At 57.2% G+C, this 21,937-nt stretch overlaps 9 protein-coding genes across 9 annotated transcripts; 2 read left to right on the top strand and 7 right to left on the bottom strand.

Moving 5' to 3' along the window:
• Positions 1–1,290: 1,290 nt before the first annotated feature.
• COLE_06913 (uncharacterized protein) lies at positions 1,291–3,848 on the bottom strand (the record flags this gene model as incomplete). The annotated part of the gene is made up of 6 exons (XM_018422742.2): positions 1,291–1,833; positions 1,869–3,150; positions 3,191–3,407; positions 3,446–3,614; positions 3,675–3,700; positions 3,755–3,848. The coding sequence occupies 6 exons, from the start codon at positions 3,846–3,848 to the stop codon at positions 1,291–1,293; spliced, it is 2,331 nt and encodes a 776-aa protein (XP_018279998.1).
• A 368-nt stretch (positions 3,849–4,216) lies between these two features.
• On the bottom strand, positions 4,217–9,115 carry COLE_06912 (uncharacterized protein; the record flags this gene model as incomplete). The annotated part of the gene is made up of 14 exons (XM_018425287.1): positions 4,217–4,382; positions 4,433–4,590; positions 4,629–5,081; positions 5,126–5,601; positions 5,637–6,188; positions 6,236–6,853; positions 6,888–7,112; positions 7,149–7,823; positions 7,862–8,305; positions 8,343–8,624; positions 8,664–8,805; positions 8,844–8,951; positions 8,999–9,016; positions 9,071–9,115. 14 exons carry the CDS (start codon positions 9,113–9,115, stop codon positions 4,217–4,219), a joined length of 4,362 nt encoding a protein of 1,453 aa, XP_018279999.1.
• A 1,164-nt stretch (positions 9,116–10,279) lies between these two features.
• Positions 10,280–10,888, bottom strand: COLE_06911 (uncharacterized protein; the record flags this gene model as incomplete). Its single annotated transcript, XM_018427208.2, has 1 exon — positions 10,280–10,888. One exon carries the CDS (start codon positions 10,886–10,888, stop codon positions 10,280–10,282), a length of 609 nt encoding a protein of 202 aa, XP_018280001.1.
• A 524-nt stretch (positions 10,889–11,412) lies between these two features.
• Positions 11,413–13,610, top strand: COLE_06910 (uncharacterized protein; the record flags this gene model as incomplete). Its single annotated transcript, XM_018427207.2, has 6 exons — positions 11,413–11,470; positions 11,526–11,560; positions 11,595–12,019; positions 12,061–12,120; positions 12,155–12,421; positions 12,464–13,610. The coding sequence occupies 6 exons, from the start codon at positions 11,413–11,415 to the stop codon at positions 13,608–13,610; spliced, it is 1,992 nt and encodes a 663-aa protein (XP_018280002.1).
• A 215-nt stretch (positions 13,611–13,825) lies between these two features.
• Positions 13,826–15,880, bottom strand: COLE_06909 (uncharacterized protein; the record flags this gene model as incomplete). The annotated part of the gene is made up of 5 exons (XM_018422743.2): positions 13,826–14,547; positions 14,583–14,696; positions 14,736–15,509; positions 15,554–15,581; positions 15,614–15,880. 5 exons carry the CDS (start codon positions 15,878–15,880, stop codon positions 13,826–13,828), a joined length of 1,905 nt encoding a protein of 634 aa, XP_018280003.1.
• Positions 15,881–16,354: 474 nt separating this feature from the next.
• Positions 16,355–17,054, bottom strand: COLE_06908 (uncharacterized protein; the record flags this gene model as incomplete). Its single annotated transcript, XM_018422744.2, has 5 exons — positions 16,355–16,524; positions 16,561–16,717; positions 16,754–16,825; positions 16,868–16,924; positions 16,962–17,054. The coding sequence occupies 5 exons, from the start codon at positions 17,052–17,054 to the stop codon at positions 16,355–16,357; spliced, it is 549 nt and encodes a 182-aa protein (XP_018280004.1).
• Positions 17,055–17,244: 190 nt separating this feature from the next.
• COLE_06907 (uncharacterized protein) lies at positions 17,245–18,390 on the bottom strand (the record flags this gene model as incomplete). The annotated part of the gene is made up of 7 exons (XM_018427210.2): positions 17,245–17,573; positions 17,609–17,647; positions 17,679–17,737; positions 17,777–17,933; positions 17,966–18,079; positions 18,209–18,262; positions 18,309–18,390. The coding sequence occupies 7 exons, from the start codon at positions 18,388–18,390 to the stop codon at positions 17,245–17,247; spliced, it is 834 nt and encodes a 277-aa protein (XP_018280005.1).
• A 479-nt stretch (positions 18,391–18,869) lies between these two features.
• Positions 18,870–20,453, bottom strand: COLE_06906 (uncharacterized protein; the record flags this gene model as incomplete). The annotated part of the gene is made up of 7 exons (XM_018421286.2): positions 18,870–18,985; positions 19,030–19,325; positions 19,370–19,488; positions 19,523–19,569; positions 19,607–20,096; positions 20,131–20,163; positions 20,196–20,453. The coding sequence occupies 7 exons, from the start codon at positions 20,451–20,453 to the stop codon at positions 18,870–18,872; spliced, it is 1,359 nt and encodes a 452-aa protein (XP_018280006.1).
• A 437-nt stretch (positions 20,454–20,890) lies between these two features.
• COLE_06905 (uncharacterized protein) lies at positions 20,891–21,858 on the top strand (the record flags this gene model as incomplete). The annotated part of the gene is made up of 8 exons (XM_018427211.2): positions 20,891–20,927; positions 20,966–20,991; positions 21,032–21,109; positions 21,146–21,198; positions 21,232–21,285; positions 21,322–21,409; positions 21,626–21,699; positions 21,732–21,858. 8 exons carry the CDS (start codon positions 20,891–20,893, stop codon positions 21,856–21,858), a joined length of 537 nt encoding a protein of 178 aa, XP_018280007.1.
• Positions 21,859–21,937: the final 79 nt, after the last annotated feature.

Below are 21,937 nucleotides of genomic sequence, written 5' to 3'. Positions count from 1 at the left end.
ACGCCGCCCGCGACAGTGACGGTTCCACCCGAGACGCGGGCGGGTCGGTCGGAGGACGCGGACGCCACCGTGATCGTCCTCTAGCTTTACACCCACAGCCTGGCATACCCATCGCCGCTGCCGAGGCAGGCGGCGATAAGCGACGTTGAAACGCAGCAAGTAAGAAGTACAACAAGCGACCAAGATAAAATCATCCAAAAACAGTTCAAAATACATAGAAAATCTTTTCGAAAGCAATGCACGCGTTGCGAGTAGCATTTGTGTAGCTAGTTCGGGATGAACTAACACCCCGCCTGGATATCTAGACCGGCGGGTTTTGACCGTGCAACACTGACTGATCTACATACGTTTACGGATGTCTAATCACCGCCGAAATGCTCTGCGGTCGTTGTGTGCGAAGCTCACAATCAGTCGCCCTCGTGCAGCAACTTTCACCTGGAGACGGAACCGAAATTTCTGCTCACGACTCGGCTGGTCGTGATCAAAAGAGTAGGCTGAGGAACTGAATCCTCTATTGACGAGAGTGGGATTCGAACCCACGTCCGAAGACTGCGGAAGCTTGAGAGCTCCTTAACACAGCGCCTTAGACCGCTCGGCCATCTCGCCGATGGTTTTGCCAACTCTGTGGTCGGTATATATCGGCGCTGGGATGCCTCACCCCATCAGTCCTACCCACGGTGGTAAGGGCGAGGTGCAACCGGAGGGCGTTCGTAAACGACAGAAAGATTAGGGCATACTAATGTGGGGAGGATAGGGTGAGAGTCGCGAGAAAGGACGGCCCAGTATGAGGGAGATATATGAATAATGTGTAGGTGGAAGCCGTGCCCCGCGAGGACGTATGCGAGGACGAGACGATTTAGGAGCAGCAAGATAAACATCAGCACCATCGGCATTACCCACCTCTACGACAAAAGCCGGGTTTCCGTGTATTTCGAGAGACACTAGCGATCCCAAACTCATGATGATGGCCCAAGCTGAGCAGTTGCATGAACGATGGTGCAGGTGTAAGAGCGACTTCTGGGTAAACCCTGCTGGGAGGCATCAAAGATACTATGGCAGTACTTCTATGCGAATTGACGCCACAGACGTGCCTCGTGCTGACACTCACTCGTCACTCACGCCTGGAGCGCGTAACGTGACCGTGAGGTGCGGAAATAGTCGTATAATCATGATGCCCCTCATGCACCCCAGGGGCTCCTCAGTACAATGCATAGCTACATTATGGGTGTCGGTACAGATGGTGTGTGTATCGTATGTCTAGCGTTCAAAGCATGGCTACGCCGTAGGGATCTACACGACGCCGTTCATGCCCATACCGCCCGCGTCATAGCCAGTCGCGACCCAGTCGGCAAACATGTCCATGAGCGAGCCGCTGCCCATGCCTCCACCGCCGACCATGCCACCTATACCTCCCATGGCCTGCGCCTGACCTAGCTCACCAAGAAGGGCCGCAACCTCATCAGGGTGACCACTGTTGTGGCTATTGTGGTTCCAGATGCCACTGTCCGCACCAGGGCCGGGGTAAAGTGCCGGTGCGGCGGGTTGCAGGTGATCACTACCCGGTGCGTCAGTGGGTGCCGGCGTCGGTAGCGACCCAGCCTGCGAGTGATGATGTCTGTGACTCGTGGCGACGTGTGCGTGCTGCAGAGGTGGAAAGGAATGTGCGTGAGTTGGCATCGGGGGCGGCGGCCGGCGTGGCGCATGCTCTCGCAGTGTGCGCACGCGGCGCGACCACGGGTCCTGTGCGCCTGGGCTGCCCGGCTGCGACGGCTCGGAGAGATCACTCCCGAGATCTAGACCATGGCGACGCAGCATCTTGCGCATCTCACGAAGCTACGCTTCAGCTCCATTCACAGAAGAGCACTCACCAGGAACTTGGAGTTCTGGAAATATCTCCCCATCCGCTCAATAAAAGTTGTCATAACGGCCACATCGGATGTAAGCTCCTCGAGCTCAGCTGGCTGCCGCTCGTGCGGTAGCAAGAAAACGTATTGCAGTCTCACGCGGGCGCTCTCGTACACGCAGATTGGGAGGGACTGGTCGCCAAAGACGAGCGTATCCATGTCGACCAGGCTAGCGATGTGTCGAAGGGTGTGTGCAACTAGGCGAGCGTGTGTGACGCACTGGTCGCGAGTCTCATGAACCCACTCCTGCGGCGCACTTGCCAGAAGCTCGGCAGGAAGCGACTCTGTGAACCCGGGCATTGATATGCGGGTGAGTTCGGCGACGTTGATGTTGTACCACACATGTAGCATAGTGAGCGGCGTGAGCTCGTTTTGAAACTGCCGAGTGAAAACCGTTTCCGGCTCCAACTGGAACTGGGGCGGAAGCGAGTCAAACCAGGCCTTCAGCTTGTGTTTGGCCATTGCGAACAGCGACGAGGGATCCCACGGCGGCAGGTCGGACTCTCGCCGGTTGCGGACAACGCGGAGGATGTTGGCTCGTATATTCAGAAGGCGCACATGCTGACCAAACATGCCAACCTCATCCAGCAGTGATGGCGCAAAATCGTCCGCACCCGGGTCTTCCAAGTTGGGAATGGGTGTGTCGGATTCGATACCGAGGTTGAAATTCTGCTCAGCGCAAGGAAGGCGGACATGAAGCAGATGGGCAGGCACACATAGGAACTCCGGTACTCCTGTAGACATGGTGCGGTCGAGAGAATAGCAAGAGTACATGAGCCGGCGCCGGGTCTCACGCTCTGCTCGAGGGACGTCTGCCTCAGCCGGCATCTCGCGATGGAGCGACAGAGCTAGGGCCATTCGGGTCGCAAGAGCAGCCAACACGAATGCCTGGCCGAAACGCCCCGAGTAGATATCGTGCTTTGCTAAGATGAGGGCGGCGGTGATGTTTTCAATGCTCATGTCCGAGTTGATGATGTCGGCTTTGGCGTCGGCAGCCCAGCGATTGGCCTCCGGTGAGCCCGTTAGCGGCGTCAGCTGGGGCGTCGCTCTTGGCGTCCCCGTGACGTCAACAAAGCGCGACGCCACGGCGCAGATGGCGAGAACCACCTTATGTGACGATGTTCCCTCGGCAATGTCGCGCATCAGCGTGCCCCGGTGCACGACAGCATTCCCTTGCACGGGGTAGACGTGAATAAAGAACGCCTCAACATGTCGGTCAACGATTGGACGCGGGATACCGTGAACGCTGGGAGGTATCAGCTCTTTGCCTGCAGCCGCAGACGTACAGACTGGTGTGGCCTCTCCATGGTTCGTGATCTGCCTCGCTGGGTGACTCGTCCACACTACTCGGCGTCGCACCTGGCCCTTGAGAGAGAGCCGCGTATCCGCAGGCGATTCCCTGCTCCCTACATCGCGCACATGAGGGGTGGTCTTGCGTGCATCTCGCGCGAGCGGTGCGGCACGGAATACACGCTGCCTGTCGATTGCGACGGACGGGCCCAGCTGCGGGATTAACTCTGATGCTACGTGGTAGGACGTACAGGATGGTGGAAGCTGGGGACTTAGCTCCGCCTTGGGAGTTATCGACGTTCTCGACGCCGCAGCGACTGCGGAACGCTCCTGGAGCACGTTGCGGACCTCAGGCCACTTGCAAGCGAGGCACACGCGCTCACAATTGGCACACGTGCCCGGCTGTTCGTCGCATTTGACCTGAGGGTCAGTGGGGGGACGCACGGGGTAGGAGATGCGAAGCAAGGTGACAACACATACTTTGCGAGCTCGGCAAGTGAGGCACCCTGCAGATGGCATCAGTACGAGTGCGCGCCGAAATCGGATAAGCCCGAACTTGCCTGTGCGTGTTCTCTTGCCTTTGACGCGGCGGGGAGGGGCAGCGGGAGGCTGGGACGCGCTGAGAGAAGAGTCGCCTGTATACTTGGAGCCCATCCGTGCGACGAGTATACGGCGAGGATGCAATTGACAAAATGTGAGACTGGAAGAAGAATGGGAAGAGGAGAGAAGCTGGGTGGCGTGCGGCGAGTGGAAGTGTGGAATGTGGGTGGGCTGTCTACCTGTTGGCTGATCGCCGGAGGCGGTGTTCAACGCAATATCCGGCAACCCATCGCCGAAAGCGGACTCTATTCTCTTGCATGTGATTCACTCCCTCCTATCTCCAGACTGCGCGTAGCGTGCATACTGTGCAAAGAAACAAGTCTGCCGAACGGTCCACATCCAATACTGCAACAGCGGATGAGGCAGAAGATACGTAGCCAGTGTACGGTATCGCTGTGACCCCCATCCCTTCAACCCTTCCCCTAGTCCATCTCCTTCTTGACACGCTTCTTTCCTCCGCCCTCGGCTGCTTCTCCCTTTCGCTTCGCCTTCTTTGGCGCTGGACTTGTCTCCTTGGCCAGTTTCGAGTGGATGTCCATGAGCTTTTGGTAGTTGACGCCCTGTCGAGGCCAGAAAAAGGAGGCGAATCTGCAGTATCAGCACAGTCTCCACAGGCATGTGCTCCAGGAGCGACCTACACCCAGCAGTGTTTACGCCACTTATTGCCGTCTTGCCCCTGCGACGCCTTCTCGGCAACGATCTCGTCGATTCGGGAGCCGATGCCGGCCACGCACTCCTTCAACGCGGCGATCTTCTCCTCGCGAGATAGGCTTTCTGTACCAGATTTGAGCTTCTTCTGGAGAATGTAAGCTCTGAGATCGGACTGATGCGTACCAAGTGCTTCTTTGCTGGCCTCAACAACTCCTTAACAGCGTCTTCGTCCATGGAGTCGTAGCTCTCGTCGTCCTCAGAGTCGGTGTACTCCGGCGTCTTGCGTCGCTTTCCCTTATCAGTGCCAGCGCCACCAACGCTGCTCCCGCCGCCGCCGCCGCCGACACTCTTGGAAGCCGACGGTGTGGCCGACGAGTGCTTAAACGGCGCGGCCGAGGCGGAGGGGAGGGGTGGGTGGTCGTACCCGAACCCTTCCTTAACGGGCATGTTCGCGATAACCGCCTGCTGCTCGATAAGCATGCGACGGTTCTCCTCGTATTCCCTGATAATACCACAGAGGTAGTCGCCTCGGCGAACAAGGTGGATCGGTCCGGGAATACCGGCCTTGGGAGCCCCCGGGTCCTTCATTTTGGGATCTTCAAGGAAAATCATGTCTTGCAATTGAAGGTGAGGGTCCTGGGTGGTCAGAATCCGCACAATCCCATTTTCGATTTACGCACCGACTTAATGCTTTCCCACGCCCCAAACCCGTACCTCCAGATGCCGATGAGGAGGCGCGCGTCGTCCTTGGGTCCCCACTCCACGCTCCAGTTCATGGTGGGCTTAAGGTTGTCGTGCGGAATAGCGTAGTTGTCCACATCTTCCACACGCTTGAAATGCTCCACTAATGCTTTGAGTTCATAGTGGCGGGCGACAACGGTCTCGGCATTGATACCCTGGATGCCGCGGAAGGTGAAAAGGATGGCCTTCTGCCTCAACGAGGACGAGATTGTCTCCCCTCGTTCCTGCATCGCGCGCAGTTCGTTCTTGTGAGAAGCCACCGCCTCCTCAGCCTGGTTGAGGATGTCGTCGCACGTTTGGATGATCACAACACGATTCTTGGACACCAGCTTGGCCTCCTCGACGATGGTGTCATACCGAGTGCGGATCGGGCCCCACTTTTGCAAGCCTCGGATGAGGACGCGAAGATCACGGTCTGCGGGTAAGTGCGAGACGGAGACACTCACTCACCCTTAAGTTCAATTGCCCTTTGAGCATTGCTCTTCCGAGGGCCAGTGACTTTAGTCTTGCGTTCTGAGGGGGAAGGGGCCTTGCTGTCACGGAGCTCGGGTTCCGCCTCGTCCATGCCCTCGTACGCTCCAGGAGCGCGAGCGGCTGCTCGCTTGCGTGTACCCAATTCCTCAGCTTGCAAAGCCCGGCTCTCCTCCTCATCCATCTTGACGCGCTCGTCAACGGGGATAATGTCATCCCAACTCAAGTCGTCGGCGTCGTTCTTTACGTCCTGGATGGCAGCGAACTGGGCCAAGAACGCCTCACCACCGGAAGATGTTCCTGCTGGCGCGGCCGCTGCCTCCGTATCGAAGTTGTCGGCCTTGGTGAGAATATCGTCCAGGTCCATGGCGTCAAGCTTCTCGTTCTGCGTGGTCTCATCAGACTGGAACATTGACTTCGCACCAAATTTCAGGATGGCGGCCAGCTCCTCTTTCGAGAAGTCTCCATTCTTCTCTTTGGGAGTTGATGTTCCGTTGATGTGGCCACCGCTTGTGTCCGTCTGATTAATGACTGTCTCGTCAGCATCCCTTGTCCTTGCAGTTGTAGAAAGCACGCACTCGCATACTCAAGGATCATCTTACGCTTCGCGCGTTCGAGAATGTCCTCCTCAATTGTCCCCTTGGTAACGAAACGGTAAATGTTGACGTGGCGGGTCTGACCGATACGATGCGCGCGTGCCATCGCCTGCAAATCATTCTGGGGATTGTAATCGCTGTCGAAGATAATGACTGTATCAGCCGTTTCGAGGTTGATGCCAAGACCTCCGGCACGAGTCGACAAAAGGAAGGCAAAGTCAGGCGAGCCAGGCGCGTTGAAATGCTCGATACTCTTCTTGCGCACGTCGCTGGGGACAGTGCCGTCCAATCGCTGGTGAACGTAGCCACGCGCCGCCATGTAGTCCGAAATGATGTCGAGCAGGCGAACCATCTGGCTGAAGATCAGAACTCGGTGCCCGTCTGTCTTGAGGCGAGCCAGAAGTTTGTCCAGAAGAACCATCTTGCCAGAGTTCATCACCAAGCCACGGAGCTGTTCATGCACCGGCTTAGTGCGGTCCTCGGCGCCATCGAAAAGGTACGGGTGGTTGGCAGCCTTTTTGAGCTCCATCGCGACGTTCATGAGAGAAACGCTCTGCGTGCCGCCCTTACTCAGAACGGCGAAGTTTTTCGTGAGGATGTCTGGTTGTCAGCTGTGATCAGCCGCAGGCCGTACTCTTGTAGTAGTGCTGCTGAAGACCCGACATCTCAACACGCAGAATCGACTCCGATTTGGTGGGCAGCTCTTTCACGACATCCTTCTTGAGGCGACGCAGCATGAGAGTCTCCAATTGCGAGTTAAGTGCCTTGATCTTGTGCTCCTGCTCTGCATCGCCAAGCTCGAAGTCATTTGCCAGCTGGAACTGCTCTGGCTCGATGAAATGCAAAAGAGCGAGAAGTTCTGGAATTAGCAACATGTCTCACCTTTCAGACTTACCCTTGACGTTGTTCTGGAGCGGGGTGCCGGTGATAAGAAGGCGGAATCCTGTGGAAAAGCTCTGCAATGCGTCGTAGAGTTGCGAGTCACTGTTCTTGAGACGGTGTGCCTCGTCGACTTCAAGCGCCTGCCACTTGATCTGCTGAAGATCGGCCCGGTCCTTGAGGATGAACTCATACGTCGTGAGGAGCACGTTGAACTTGAGGTTCTTTGGCGGGCCAAACTCAGTCTGGCGGATCATCTCACGCGATGCGGCCGAGCCCATGTACATGATGACGTTGAGGTCCGGCGCCCAGGTGCGGAACTGCATCTGCCAGGCATTGATCGTTGAAAGGGGCACGACAACCAAAAAGGGGCCATACTGTTTCTGAGTGTGGAAGAGATAGGACAGGAAGCTGACAGACTGGACAGTCTTGCCCAGACCCATTTCGTCCGCCAGCATGCCACCGTGACCGCCCTTGCACCACAAGTAAGCAAGCCAGTTTAAACCTGTGAGTTGGAAAGGCTTGAGCTGGCCGCACGACTGCAGGTACTCGGGGTCCTCAGCGATCTTCTGATAAGCGGGTCGCGAGTAAATCGGGTAATTGGCTGAACGTGCGGGGACGGTGGGGCGGGCCATACGTTCATGGTATTCGGCGATGGCCTCCTGAGCTTGGTCCTTGATCTCATCATAGGCTGAGCGTCAATTGTGAGGTCTCGTGAAACAAACTCACATTCCCAGGTGCACTCGGCGTAGTGAAGATTCGTCCACTTGCAAAAGAAGAGTGTTACGCGCTGGCCATCACGCATTTCCTCCTTCTCCCCAACAACACGTTCCACAGTCTTGTAGCTCTCCTGCGTCTCGCGGATGCGTTCCCGGTCGATTTCGTACTGCTCGAGATCCTCGTGCGTGGGCTTCCACTTGGCGTCTGGTGCCGGGTTGTGATATGCTTGCTCGACCTGCCAGACCTTCTGAATGTAGTTTTCCACCTTCTTGAAGCCCTTGTACCCTTTGAGGAACGAGTACAGTTCATCGGTGTTGTGGATGTGACTGTAGCCCTTCCATTTGATGTGGAATCGCAAGTTGGTCTGAGGATCATCTGCCTCGTCATTCTTGCGATCCTCGTCGCGGCTATGGGAGAGGACAAGGTCGATCTCGTCGGCGGCAACGCCATTCTCTGAGCAGTTAGCGAGAGTCGTGCGGCATGATCGCACCTATGGGTGCCTCGCGCCCGTAGAACATGTCGTCATCGCCGTCACTGTCAAGTCCGTAATCGACATTGGCCTCGTTATACGTGACGACTTTGCGAGCCGCGCCGCGGCGCCAGGAGGAGCCGTCGTCAGAGGCTCCGAAGCTGGTGTCGGGGGTTGCTGTACCGCGCGACTGAGCACCAGATCGCTGAAGGAACTTCTTCTTGTGCGACTTAGCGGCGTAGTCCTCGTCCGATGAGTCGGACCCAGTGCGACGGACAGCTGATGGGAAAAGGCCGACTGTGGCTGGCATCGTCAGCTTCTTCAGACAGTCAGTACACGTACACTTCTTGAGCTTGGGAGGCCCCTTGCCCTTTGGCTTCTTGCTTGCGCCAAAGTCGGGGTCATCATCTCCATCATCGTCATCGAACTCGTCCTCCGACTGCTCGTCCGACTCGCTGTCCAGGTTGGAAGCCGGCGCGGTGCCCTGTTCATGAGCATCATTGTGCGGCTGCCTTCCCTCACCATTGCTTCACTGCCATCAACCTCCTCCTCGCCCTCTGCATCATCCACATCTGATGGCTCCGGCGTCAGGTCATCTTCAGATGGCACCTTGGGCGGCTTCAGGATGATCTGGCGGGGCTAGAAAGGTCAGCTTGTGTGGTGTGGGGACGACTTACTGTTGGCAGGCCGCTCGACTGTGCGGAGCCATGATTCCCCGCATGCACATTGTTTGAATGACCTGCACCCACGGACGGGCGATATTGAGGCTCTGGTGACGACTCCTCAGACTGCATTATGATAGCTGAAGATGTAGCGAGTCGACCACGGTGTAACTATCTGAGTGGGATCAGCGATTGACTTTGGACGCGTCTTGGTGGGTAATGAAATGGAATTCAAAGGACTATCGGACATTCATCCGAACGGCGGCGGGCAGCGATGAGGAGACAGGCCAAAGTGACGAGATGAGCGCGGGGAGTGTATGCAAAGGAAAGCGAGGATGGATGCTTTCAGAGCAAGGAAGGAGGCTCGCATGAAGGACTTGGGATGTGATGGAGAGGTTCCGAGGTGAAAGTGACATGCACCTCCCAGATGACGCGATTGATATTGCTCTTTTACTCACCAAACAAGCAATGTTGGATGGATCGCGACGACGAGCGCTTGCGTGGCCGACGAGCGTCCGCGGATGGCCTGGGTGAGCCCGGGGGGGGCGGGAAGGTGAAGGCTCGGACACGGATGGGATGGGAAGGGTGGTCAAGGTGGGATGTGGTATGGTCGGACTTGGGCGAAAAGGGGGTGGGGAGAGAAGACTCCCGTGTGGGTCGATGGATGCAACGACGACGACGAGGGTAGTGATGGTGATGAAGATGGTGAGAATGGTGTTGGAGCGGTGGTGGTGGGGGTGGACGACGTGCGCCCGTCGGAACCCTTTCGGTTGGTTGGTTTGCTGGCGGGGGGTTTGCTGGCGGGGGGTACGGGTACGGGGTTGGCGGCTGGGCAGCTGGGCAGGTGAGCGCCCCAGTCCGGGCCCGCCGCCGCTGCCCTCGTCGTCGCCAGGTTTGACCGTGCCGCCACCCGTGACCCTCACCTCAACGCCCATACCCCCGGTCTTAAACCAACTTTGCCCCCGCTCATTCTTCAAAATTCACAACCCTAGCCAACCCGCGTAACCCCCCTCCTCCCACGAGGCCACGAGGCCACGACCCGCGGTTCAGTGACCATGGTGCTGTGTACGTGTCCTTTCATCGGCATCAATTGAATCATGTATCGCTCGTTCGTATGTACAAGATGTTTTGCTCTGCTCAACGTCACCATGGAGGCCACCGACGCGCGACGCAGGACACGCTCAACGGTCGAACAAGCCAGTGCCAAGTCGGAGTAGCTGTGATATAGTTGAAGTCGCTATCAGAGCAGGGAGGAAACTCTTGTCAAGACAAGATGACAATGAGACGTTTAGAGAATCAGAGAAGGGTTAAGGCGTGGACGATGGTAGGTGGCCTCACCTGGTCGCCGCACATCGCCGTGGCCCAGCGTGTAGGGCGCATTGCCGTAGCAGACCTGCAAGATGATGAGCTGTTGGGATGTGTTTGTCTACGGGAGAGGACACGGTGTGGACGGTGTCCGGCTGTTACAGTGATCGATTCCACTGTTCGCAGCGCAACCACCAGTCGTTGGGCGCGCCAGCCGCCGTATTGAGGTCCGCCACCACCATCATTTGTGCCCGAGGCGTGGGTATCCAATTCTCTCTCGATCGTGCGCAAACACCCGTAATCCCCGAGCCGGCCACAAACCCCTGGCTGCCCCCTCTGGCCTCGCCCACCGATGCGGTCAGCGTCGCCCACGCTGCCCCGAATAGAGCGGTCACCGCCGCATTGTGTAAGACCACTGCGCTCGGTCATGAGATGCTCGCTTGTTGTCATGATGCTCCACGCAATTGGCACCGTCCATTTCCCCCCTCTTTCCCCTGTACGCCTCCCCCCGTCCTGCACGGAATAGCGAACACAAACCGAACCCCTTGTGCCGACGAGGCCGGTCACCGACGTTCCCCATGACGGCACTGTCCCCTTCATCGACCCCAATGGTGTGTGGGAACCACCCTCAAAGCGCTCTTGATGATGCCGCTCCTCCGCACCATGGTCCTGCGCGTGATCTCCAGATCTCCACACCAGCTGAGTCCATTGGCCATTCCGTGGATCCCATGAATATTGTGCAGAAGCCTGGTGAGCCTGGAGCCAAGTTGCGGGGACCTGACTCTGCCTCGATAACTGCCCTCAGAAAAACTGAGTGCGCCGTAAAAGCTCTTCACATCGTTTCGCAGCCACTCAGTTGATCGAAGATCAAAGAGATCAAGAGACAGGCCTAGAGAGAAAAGCTCTGCCGAAGGACACTTAGAAAGTGGGGCAGGAATCAAGGAGGGATCGGAGGGAGTCGTGGGAGATCTGAACACGTGGCAACATGACACGTCGAGGCGAACTGAATCGCCCAACGTCGCAGCATCCTCATTCTCGTCTCCGCGCCCGACCATCCTTCCCCCTCTGCTGGCCTTCTGATCACGGCGCGTGGTACTCCACCCACGCCGAGGACACTCATAACCATGGCGGCGAGATTGCGCGCGGGCGCAAACCCGTCAAAGCAGAACAAGATGGAGAAGTGTGAGTAGTGACGCGTCAAGTCGCGTCGAAGGCAGCTGCTAAGCTAATCTCTCAGTCACGTTCACTCTTGGCAAGCTCGATGCCGGAATGGTAAGTTACTGGGTACGTGTCAGCTAACTTGAAGGCCATCCTCTTGGGGCCCAACTCACACCTCCTCGAGTTCCCATCCCTCCTCATTCCCGAGCCTTCACCTAACGAGCCGCCTCTTGGCCCAGGCTCCATTCTCACGATCACAGTCACTCGTGACCTCGAAGCTGAGCGCGCGGCGCAAAGTGCATTTGGACAGCTGCAGGAGTCTATTCTGGACGCGTTCGGCACCAGCGCACCCGTCAAGCCCGAGCTCAGCATACTCAACGTTACACAGACAAGTGTCGCTCTAGAGTGGAGCAAGCTTCAGCTTGGGAGCGCGACCTTCCGCAGCCTTGAGATGTATCGCAACGGTCAGCGGTGGGGGCGCGTTGGTGGGGACTTTGGCAGCAGCGGTGAGAAAACCGAGTGGAAAACCGGAGGCCTGCAAAGTGGCGAAGAATACACCTTCCAGCTCGTCCTGTGAGTTACTCAATCCCGCCACGAGGCTAGCTCATCTCTAGCAAAACAACTGCTGGTACTTTCCCCTCCAATGTGATCCGTGTTCGTACGCACACCATGGAGTAGGTCTTGGTCGGGGCATCAGCTGACGTCCAGCAACCTCACCGGTCTTTACCCAACTTTCGGCTCCATTCAGCCTGCCACCCTCCTGTCCCAGTTGCGCACCTGCCTGAGCGATATCGGGGCGCGTGAGGCACCCCATATTTCTACCGCAACGACACACTTTGTTTGCTCATCAGCACTGGTGGGCGGAGACGACTCTGGGCGTGGCGGGCACATAGATGAGGTGTACGAAAAGGCTGTCGCGGCCAATCTGCCTGTGGTCAGCCCGAGCTGGCTCCTTGCTGTCGCAGCTGAGAGGCGGTGAGTCTTCTGCGAACGGCGCCAAGCGTAAGCTGATATCAGCCTCGTCCCCATCGCCAACTACCTCCTTCCTTCTCCAGCGACCCCACGGGATTCCAATTCTGGGCCTGCGCCGTTCCGCCGTCCGTCCGATTTGAAACGCTCATCTCTACCTATCAGTGGATCTGGGTCACCAGTGCGCGAGCACCCCGAGATCCGTTCACCAAGTCCGGAAACCATTGCTCGCATGAGTAACACTGGACCCGCCATGAGCCCGTCTTCGCGACAAGGCTCTTTCGACACACGTTATCAGCGTGCAGGGTCCGAAGGCAAGGAGGGGGAGTCGGACTCAGGCGTGCCGATTACGCAGCAGCGATCCCGCAGTCCCAGGCCCGAATCAGACGGTCGCCTTGACCGTAGCTTCAAGTTTCCTACCTCAGGATCTGGGGGTGGGAGTAAGCCGACGCCGCAAATACGCACCAAGCTTAGCGATGGCGATGCCTCGATATCCTCGCCAGTCATGCAAACACCTATCGTCCACATCCAGGCGCCATCGACCGATGGCCCCGTCTCTGCACCAGTTGGTTACACGCCAATGGAAGATGAGATCGCGGAGATCAAGGAAAACGACTCCCCACCTGCATATGATGAGAACCATACCAACGACGCCACGGATGCCAAGATCACGAGCGATGTCAAGGACGCACGTGTGACTGCCACTGAGGCGCCGGAACACGCTGAGGACGCCGCCGACGACGTGGCTGTCGCCGCTGCAGCTCCCTCGCCCACGGCAGAAACCTCAACCAAGGCCACCGAGGACTTGGCAGACCCGGAGAAGTCGACTGCAGTAACACCTGTAGAGGCAGTCGAGGATGCCGCGACTGTGGTCGGCTCGGTCGTCGTCACCGAGACGGGGCGGTTAGAGGAGCAAACAGCCGACACCTCTCTCGAGAAGCCGTCAACGGAGGTGCCCCCGACCGACGCTTCTATCAACGACACTGCAAAGGAGGCGGCAAAGGAGGAGCCCTCAGTCGAAGTGGAGGTAGAAGCTAAGGCTGTTATCGAAAGTGATGCGGACAAGAACGACAATCTTGCCGATGACGCCGAGGATGCCAACCTCACGGATAAAGACGACACTGTTGTCGAGGTCGCGGACGAGAGCGGGACAAGCGTTAAGGACGACGCTGAGACCGGCTGTCTGAAGCTGTGAAGGACGAGAGCAAGGGCCAAGCGATCGCCTCGGCCTCGGTGGACACTACACTGGCGAAGGCCAAGGAGACCGCCTGCAAGGCGGACACGAACGCCCCGGCCATTTCCGATGACGCGGACAACGTAGACCCAAGTTAGATGGCATGGCGCTCTGCATCCTCAATGCTACAACCGTGTACAGTGTCTATTGGTCTAGTTGCATAAATCCTCACCTGTTCACCCACTCTGACCCCACCCTGTTGGTGCGCCTTCACCCACCAGGACCTGCTGATCGATAGTCTCACCGCTCGCCAATCGCTTGTAAGTGCTGATGGTCTCGCCCCAATCGGAGACATTGTAAATTCGTACACGCCGTTCAAAGCCAACCTTGCCGTACCCGGCGTAGGACGAGCCGCCATTAAAGCATGTCCAGACGCCGTGCACGCGTCGACAGCGGTCTGTGTTATGCACATGCCCGTGACTAAGAACCTTGACTTCGGTGCGGCGCTCACCCCCTCCCTCGAGCATCTCTTGCACGCCTTTGGCGAAGAAGCCACCCTGGGTCAAGCTGCTCGCCCCCTTCTTGTCGGGCGCGTCAGATGTGCCGACCTCGAGCGTTCCGTTTTCCCCCACGTCTGCCAGGTCATACGCCTCTGGCAGAGGGATGTGGAACCACATCATGGCGTTTGGCTTGGCCAGATTCGACTGCCGTCGACCCCAGTCCATGCGCCGCTTCCAGATCTTATCGAGATCGTTGGCGCCATCAGGACGGAAAGGTCGCTCGATCGCGTCGACGCTGGCCGACGTTTGCTTGAACCACTCGATCTGCGACTCGCGGATGTAGTCGTATGGTGCGTGGACAAAGGGCAACACGCTCTTCTGGTACGCCCCAGAGTCGAGGAAGTACAACGTGAAGATGTGCGTCCGGGAAGCGTCGGGCGACCGAATGCGAAGGTCATCTGATGTCAGAGAAAGGGCGAGGGAAGGAGCGTACAGTTGCCCACGCCCGCTATATCGGCCGGGCCGGGCCGGGCGAGACTGTATGGCATGCTGGCCAAAGCACGCATTTGCATGTCGCGGTCGTCAGAGATCTCGCTGTCGTGGTTGCCTTGTGTTAACAAGTTCATGTAGAAAGATGGGGACTCACCGAACACTGCTGCCCAGGGAATCTTACGTTCAATCACTGGGGCAGCAAACTTGGCGAGCACGCTGAGGGAGTCGTAACTCGTCTTTTGTCCGTTAAGCTGGTCTCCCGAGAATACGACCATATCGGGCTTCTCGGTATCGAGCGCCTCGGCCAGCCACGTTACGGTATCCGAGTATCCAGCACACGGGCTCTTGTCCGTGTCCCGACAATCGCCCTCGCCCACAGAGAAATGCAGGTCGGCAATCTGAAGAATCTTGAAGCTGCCATCCTCGCGAAAGGTGAGGGGTTCCGCCGCCGGCGCAACTGGGTTGCCCTTGCGGTACACAACATCGACGCTGTCCCACTGTCCAGCCTTGGCCTCCACCACTTTCCCGCCGCGCGCGCGCTGAAACCCAAAGAACGGGGGCCCGTCGCCAAAGTGCGGCATCACTTCGGTAACGTGTTCTCCTGGCCCAGTCTTGTACAGGAGACGAAGCTTGGGCTTTAGGAACACATCTGTGTGCAGGCTTCCATGTGCTTGGACCCAACCATCAGCGAGGAGCTCGGCCGGCGGCGGGTCGGCCACAATCTGCAGGTCTGTAACAAGAGCTACGTCGAGCCGACGCGTGCGCCGATAGTAAAGGTAGAGAAAGGTCACGCTGGTGCGGTGGTTGAGGTCGTTGTTTACCAGCACCCATTGACCTTTAGCCTTGTCCTCCGCAGGGGTTGTCTTGGGTTGACAGAAGGTGAAGATCTTGGGCGAGAGAATGCACGTCACGACAGCAAGCTCGGTGACTGGCGTCAGCTCACTCCTGCATCTTCGGCCAACTGGATCTTACTGCCTGTGGAGTGTTTAGCAAGTGGATCCTGCGCATTAGCGACATTGGGAGGAAACTCACCCAGACGCCCAGCGGTAACCCTACTTCAGCGTGGGTACCATTCCCGGTCGATGCTTGTTCTTGAGCATGTAGCTCAAATTCTATTGTATCCCATTCCTGCCACCCCAACCGATCAATGGTTGCTGGAGAGTAGAGTTGTGAGAGAAGCGAGTAGCTCACGAGGCCGATTGTAAAGAAAATGAATGCACCGAGATAAGGAGTCAGAGACTTGATGTAGCCAGCCGTACGTCTTCTATGATAGCGCGAGTCGAGCGGAAGCTGGGGCATGGCGAAACAGCCCTGTCTCCCGGGACTGCAGATATGTGATGTGGGAAAGTGCGCAAGCATGTGTTCTAGCAGTGATGTCTTGACATCTCGGATATCGGGAATTTCCGGGGTCACGTGATGATATTATCAGTTCATACATCATGGGGCTTTAGGAGACGCTGGGTTCCTCTAATGCCGATCTACAAGGAGGTTCAGAGAATGCGCGGCGAAGTTGCATCGTAGCGCGATGCTGTAACTCGGAAAGGGGCCGTTCGTCCATGCGATTGAACCAGGGGATACCAGTTGAAGTCAAGGACCGGGGGCTTGGGGGCCCAGCTCCAGCGGTTTCTACCGTAATTCTTGCCGGTTCGGACGCCTCAACCAGCTTGACCTCTTGAGGCGCGTCCCAAAGCGTTTGAACAAGACCAAGGACGGGGCGCAGCGCCCCAGTAAACATGAGGCACAAGAGGGCGGCCAGGAGCGTAATCTGACGCTTCAGCAATATTGGACAATATTGGATGGAGACCGACTCACGAAACCGTATAGGCCCATCCACAGCGCCCGGAGAACATGCGAGGTAATCCAGATGAACAATTGAACTCCAGGCAGCAGAATGTAGCTATTGCGATTGATCAAGGCGGGCGAGCGGCTCAGCAAGTCAAGGACTGCTCCGGTCAGTGCGCGTTTCGCCGCGTACTCACCCATAGTGCCCGATGATTCCCAGGACGACCAAGAGGGCAGCACCACACAACTAAGACTCGCGTTTAGAAAAGAGAGTGCTTCTTGCACCTCCTGTGCGTGTTTGGCTGTCTGAACCCGCGCCAGTTCGACCGACTGCTGGACATGAGTCTGCTGTATCTTGACATGTGAGCCCGGAACAGGTAAAACGCGCACCATAATACTGTTGGCGAAGGCTTCCAGCTGGGGTGCCAGTTTCTCAAGCTTGCGGTCGGCATCTTCCAACATCTAAGCACGTCAGCTGGCTAGGCTGAAACAAGCCGCACGCACCTCGTGTAGATGTTTGACTTGGGCAAGCTCTTGAGTTCTCATGTCTTGCGACGCTATCTTCTTGTTCAGCCCACCATCACAGCTTTCGACTCACGAAATGGCGATTTGCGTGCTCGCTGATGACCTCCAGCCCATGAATAGTCGAGTTGTACATCACAGTGATTGCATCTTGTGCTCCAAGCGCCATTGTTTTAAGACGCTTCGATCAACTCACCACGCGGACTCTCCTACTCACCTCGTCGGCGGCGTGGCTTAGAGCTATGGAGATCTGTGATGAATTTCCGTTGTTTGATGATCACTCACTTCGTGAACAGCATCCCTCTGAAGTTGGGAGAGGTCACCTTGAGCACTCTGAACTGCAGTCGCCAACAAGCGTTTCATGTGTTGTGCCGTTTCGTCCCAAAGCTTGCGTTGACCCTCCGAGAAGGATTCCACAGAATCGTCGAGTTTTGCTTGCGTAGCGTCGAAGCGGAAGACCATGTCCGCCAGTTTCTGAAGGACCAATTGTGAGAATGCGAAGGATTCGTGGATAGACAGGCTTTAGCGACGCTGCATTTGCTCGCCGCTGAACTCACGGTCAGCTGCTCCTCGACCCTGCGGTCGCGCTCGGCGTCTGTGGCGAAGCTTGCCTCAGCTTTGCGGTGTAGAAGTTGAAGGAGGGCGATCTTCTCCTGGGTAGCGTTGGTGTAGAGCTCCTGCGCGAGTTCTTCCATCAGCTGAGGGCATGCTAACGGAACTCACCAATGTGCCGTTGGTGCGTTAAGGCGAGCCACAACTGTGCTTGGGGTTAGCATGGCAGACAACGACGCACTGGAGTCGCTGAAGTACGTGTTGAACGTGGCCCAGTCCTGAGGGCTCCGGTGCAGAACGCTGGCGTGAGCTCGATAGTAAGATAGCACGACAACTTACGCCAGGCAGCGTCCGCGTCTCCTCTCCTTTTCCTTTGGGTGTCGAACCGCAGAATCTTCGCCTGGATGTGTAGTATAGGTAGTGTCCCATGGCTCACACTCCTGGGGTACCTTCTGCAACGCAGACGCCATAGAACACAACGTGAAGGAGATGGCCACTGGCGTCAGATCAAAAACGTGCAGCAATCACGGTCTGTAATCTGAGACTCATCCAGCCCGAATTGATCGCTGGCTGCCGCTGTACTGTGGATATGTCGCACGGTTTTAGCGTGACATCCCGAAGCTATGACCCTGTGAATGACTCCTGTTGTTGCGCGTCAGCCTCCAACGGCCGGTGGTGATAGGCAAGATGGGACGGAAGTTGGAGGAGGAAGGAAGACAAAGGGAGAATGGGGCGGGGAATGTGAGGACGGCGAGAAGAAGGCCTACTTACCACGCCCCAGTACATCGGTCGCGACCTCTTCGGTGATACCAAGTAAGCTGGCAACTGCAATTCAGCGCTAGATATCTGGGGTTCGGTGCTCGAAGCTCACTATCCTCTGCTACTACAGCATGCTCAGCGCGCCGGAGGGGAAGAAATGAGACTCCCGCCACCATAATTGGCAGCAGTTTCATTTTAAGAGATCAACGAGGGCGGAGGCACAGTACCGCTTGAGACACGAGACACCCTGCGCTGTCTGTGAGTGGCTGCGCGTGTGTGTTAGAGATAGACGAAGAGTGACGGAGGAGCGAAAAATCAAGTGATGGGAGTGAATACTGATGAGTCTGTGAGCCTGGAGAGTAGTGAGCAAGCAAGGAGACCCGAGTTGGCCTGAAAATTAGTGAGAATGAGGAAAGGAGGAAGAGTGATCAAAGGAAAGACCTACAAAGTCAAGTCAAGGAAGGTGGTTGACGGTGGAGGGTGGAGGGACGTATCTCTCTGGCCCGGAACCAAACAAACCCCGGTACTCCGGATCGATAAGGCTCTCCTGGGTGCATGCGATGGAAATAATGACGCCGTAGCAACAAGTCACAGCTCTACTGTCCATCTGGAACTGTAGCATGCTGCCTTCGAGCCAATGTGTCATATGCAAGTTGCGTGATATGCAATGGGCCTACAACCTGCCTGCTTCCTGTGGCCATTGTCGCATAGGCAGCCACTCGCCATTTGGGCCAAAGCGAGGGTTCTGCTCGTAGTGGATCCCGTCACCAAGCGGGCGACCGATCGGCACTTGAATATTAGTCTATCAAATACCCAGAGAACGGTGAACTTACGAATCCAGCCGAGCGGTGAGTTGCCCATCTCCCGCCTCCATCGATCCCTTGCCCGCCCGACCTTCCATCGGTCGTTCACAGCCACCCCACCAAACTCCTCCTTCCACTGCTTCCTAACAGCACGGACGTCCTTTGTCGGACACATGGGATTGTTGAACTCAAGCTTGAGAGCCGCCTCTTCTGCTCGCTGTTGGTCGCCCGTCTGGAACGACTCGATTGTAGACCTGCCCACTAGTACGAGGTAGACATGGGTCGGGAACATCATGAGTAGCGTAAAAATGAACAAGATGCCCGCACTGCATGTTAATGTCACGCAGGGGCGTTCTCGCAATGGACGTACATGGTAATAAGGGCGATCTTCTGCCCGTCCACCTCAGGAGCGAGACAAGAGTCCACCACCAGCACAGTGCAACTGAAGCAGCAGAAAACGCCCGCCCAAAAGCAGAATGTAATGAATACCTGGAGTCAGCATTGCTCTCCTCTCGCAACATACGGCATGGTTTCTCCAGCCAACACATTGCCCCACCCATACGCAATGATCTGCCTGTTAGCAGAGGTCGCGCTTCCCCTTGCTCACGATCAAATTGGAGAATGCAGCTGCCGCAATGACGGCAGTGGTGAGTGCGATCCGGTTTGATGATCTTGCAATGCGCACACCATCGAGGTCCAACAGAGATCGCCGGCGTTGGCCGAGGTATTCTCGAGCTTATAGTTGTCGGAGGCGCCGAGATAGGTCGAGGGTTTGTAGTGAAGGCGGGGGTAGGTATCGTGGGAAGCACTACCGGTGCGGCCTCCGTCTCATGTTGGTGCGGTCGGAGGGAGGAATAAGGGGCTGCTTCCTGTGATACCCGGCCACCAAACGAGGTGAGATCGCCGTGGTTGGAGAATCTCGCCGATGTACCCGAGAATGATGTCGGGAAGTCGTGGCCGACGGGGACAGTCTCTGGCTGAGGAGAAGAAAGCTGCTGCCCGTTGCGTAAGTCGGCTTGGGTGTAATTGCTGTGGACGACATGCGGGGTGATGGCATGCGTGTTCCGCCACGAGGGGTCTTCTGATTCTGGGACGAACAGGCGTCAGGATGTCCATGTCGATTGCACTCACATCTTTCGCAAAGCCGGGCCCTGTGAAAATGATCTGGCGTGAGCACGGACGGCGGCGAGCATCACCGTCAGATACGTCCACATGAACACGATGAACAGGACGATGAACGCCACGAGAAGCCCGATGCCCACGGTGCGCGAGTAAGCCGCGTTTGGGTGACGCCTGATAGCGGGCACGAAAGTGCGTCCGATGGCCACATAGCACACCCACACGGCAAGAGCCAACACGAACCTAACGTTAGTGTGCTCGCAAGCGTGCGCACAGGACGACAAACTTGCGTCGAAGCCATGGATCGGGCACAGAGTACGAGTTGTAGCTGTCATTGAGACGCTTCCACCAAGGCCGTTGCGTAGTGGTCTTCTCTGACATGTTTGTGGGACCGAGTTATGGTCGCTCTGAGGTGGAGGAAGGAAGCGCACACGCCATTATCGATAGGGGATGGGACCAACGATGCGGACAGTGACTGATGACTGAGTCCCGAGTTCCCAAAAGTTGATGATGGGGGGCAAATATGTGAACAGAGAAGTGAGCGCGGTAGATGATGCAGATGGAAGAGGTATGTACATGTCGGTGCAGCCGGGGCCAGGGCTCAGTCCACAAACGTCACCTGCGCCAACCGCCGGCCATCACGGCGGGGATTGAGAAACGTCCAGCGGAAGCAAATAACCAACAACCGACGAGTGACAAGCTGCACAACTCTGCATCTCGGCTTGTTGTTTCATTCATCTCACCACAACGCTCATCCATCCATCGTCAAAACATGTCTAAGAGCGCATATGTCGGCCGTCTGCCCCAGGGTAAGCCGCTGCATGTGTGTTCACGCGTCTAACCGCAGGCGTAAGCAAGCAGGAACTTGAGGATGTGGGTGTTCTTCCCGTCGCGTGCAGGTTTAACGTCACAGCACTTCAAGACCTTTGGCCGCGTGGTCGAGGTCCGCCTCATGTCCAACTTTGGCTTTGTCGAGTTCGAGACTGTTGATGTGAGTGGTTGCCGCCTGGCCAAACACTGACGGCAGGATGTAGAGGCTGCCTGCCGCGGCCTCGACGGCAAGGACTTCATGGGCGAGAGGTAGCGTCCTGCCGTGACTGTGACTTACCAAAGGCTCATTGTCGAGCGTGCGCGTGACTCTTCGCGTCGCCGCGACGCCTATGACCCGTGAGCTAGCGTGTCAGAAATGAACTGACGCATCAGGATGGGCCGTCCCCCTCCTCGTGGCCCTCCTCGCGGCCGTGGCGTTCGCGTCTCGGTAGTTGGCATCAACCAGTCGACCAGTTGGCAGGTACGGATCGATCCCTTTTCTTTCACATGTGGAGGCAAACGTTGGTGGACGCGCGAAGATGAGAGATTGCGAGGCTCCGCTTTCCTCTTGGCACCTGGCAGCAGCAGCAGTGGAAGCAGCAGCATCAGCGGCAGAAGGAGAGCGGCGGACGCAACGAGGCTGAATTCCTTCCCTATGTTCCCGCGGCGCATTGGCCTGGTCTGATTTCCCCACTAGGACCTCAAGGACTTCGGTCGTCAAGGATGCGAGAACGTCATGTACGCCGACATCGACCACTACACGGGCAACGGGTAAGTCGCTGTTCTTGCCACGCTCACGGTAGTGTCATCGAGTTCCCCAGCATGGCGGACGCCGAGGACGCCATCCGCCGCCTTTCGGGCTCTGAAATCCAGGGTGTACCCGTCAAGCTTGAGCTTCAGGCTGTAAGATCAATACTGAGACGAGGCTAATTATTCAGGACGGCGGCCGTGACGACCGCGGGCCGCCCCCCCGTGACTTTGGTCGCTACGACGACCGCCCGCCGCGCCG

The sequence above is a fragment of the Cutaneotrichosporon oleaginosum genome, assembly GCF_008065305.1.
Source record: "Cutaneotrichosporon oleaginosum strain ATCC 20508 chromosome Unknown ATCC20508_contig06, whole genome shotgun sequence".
NCBI classification, from domain to species: Eukaryota; Fungi; Basidiomycota; class Tremellomycetes; order Trichosporonales; family Trichosporonaceae; genus Cutaneotrichosporon; species Cutaneotrichosporon oleaginosum.
The sequence above is the reverse complement of the archived record's forward strand: the minus strand, read 5'-3'. Positions and strand labels throughout refer to the sequence as shown.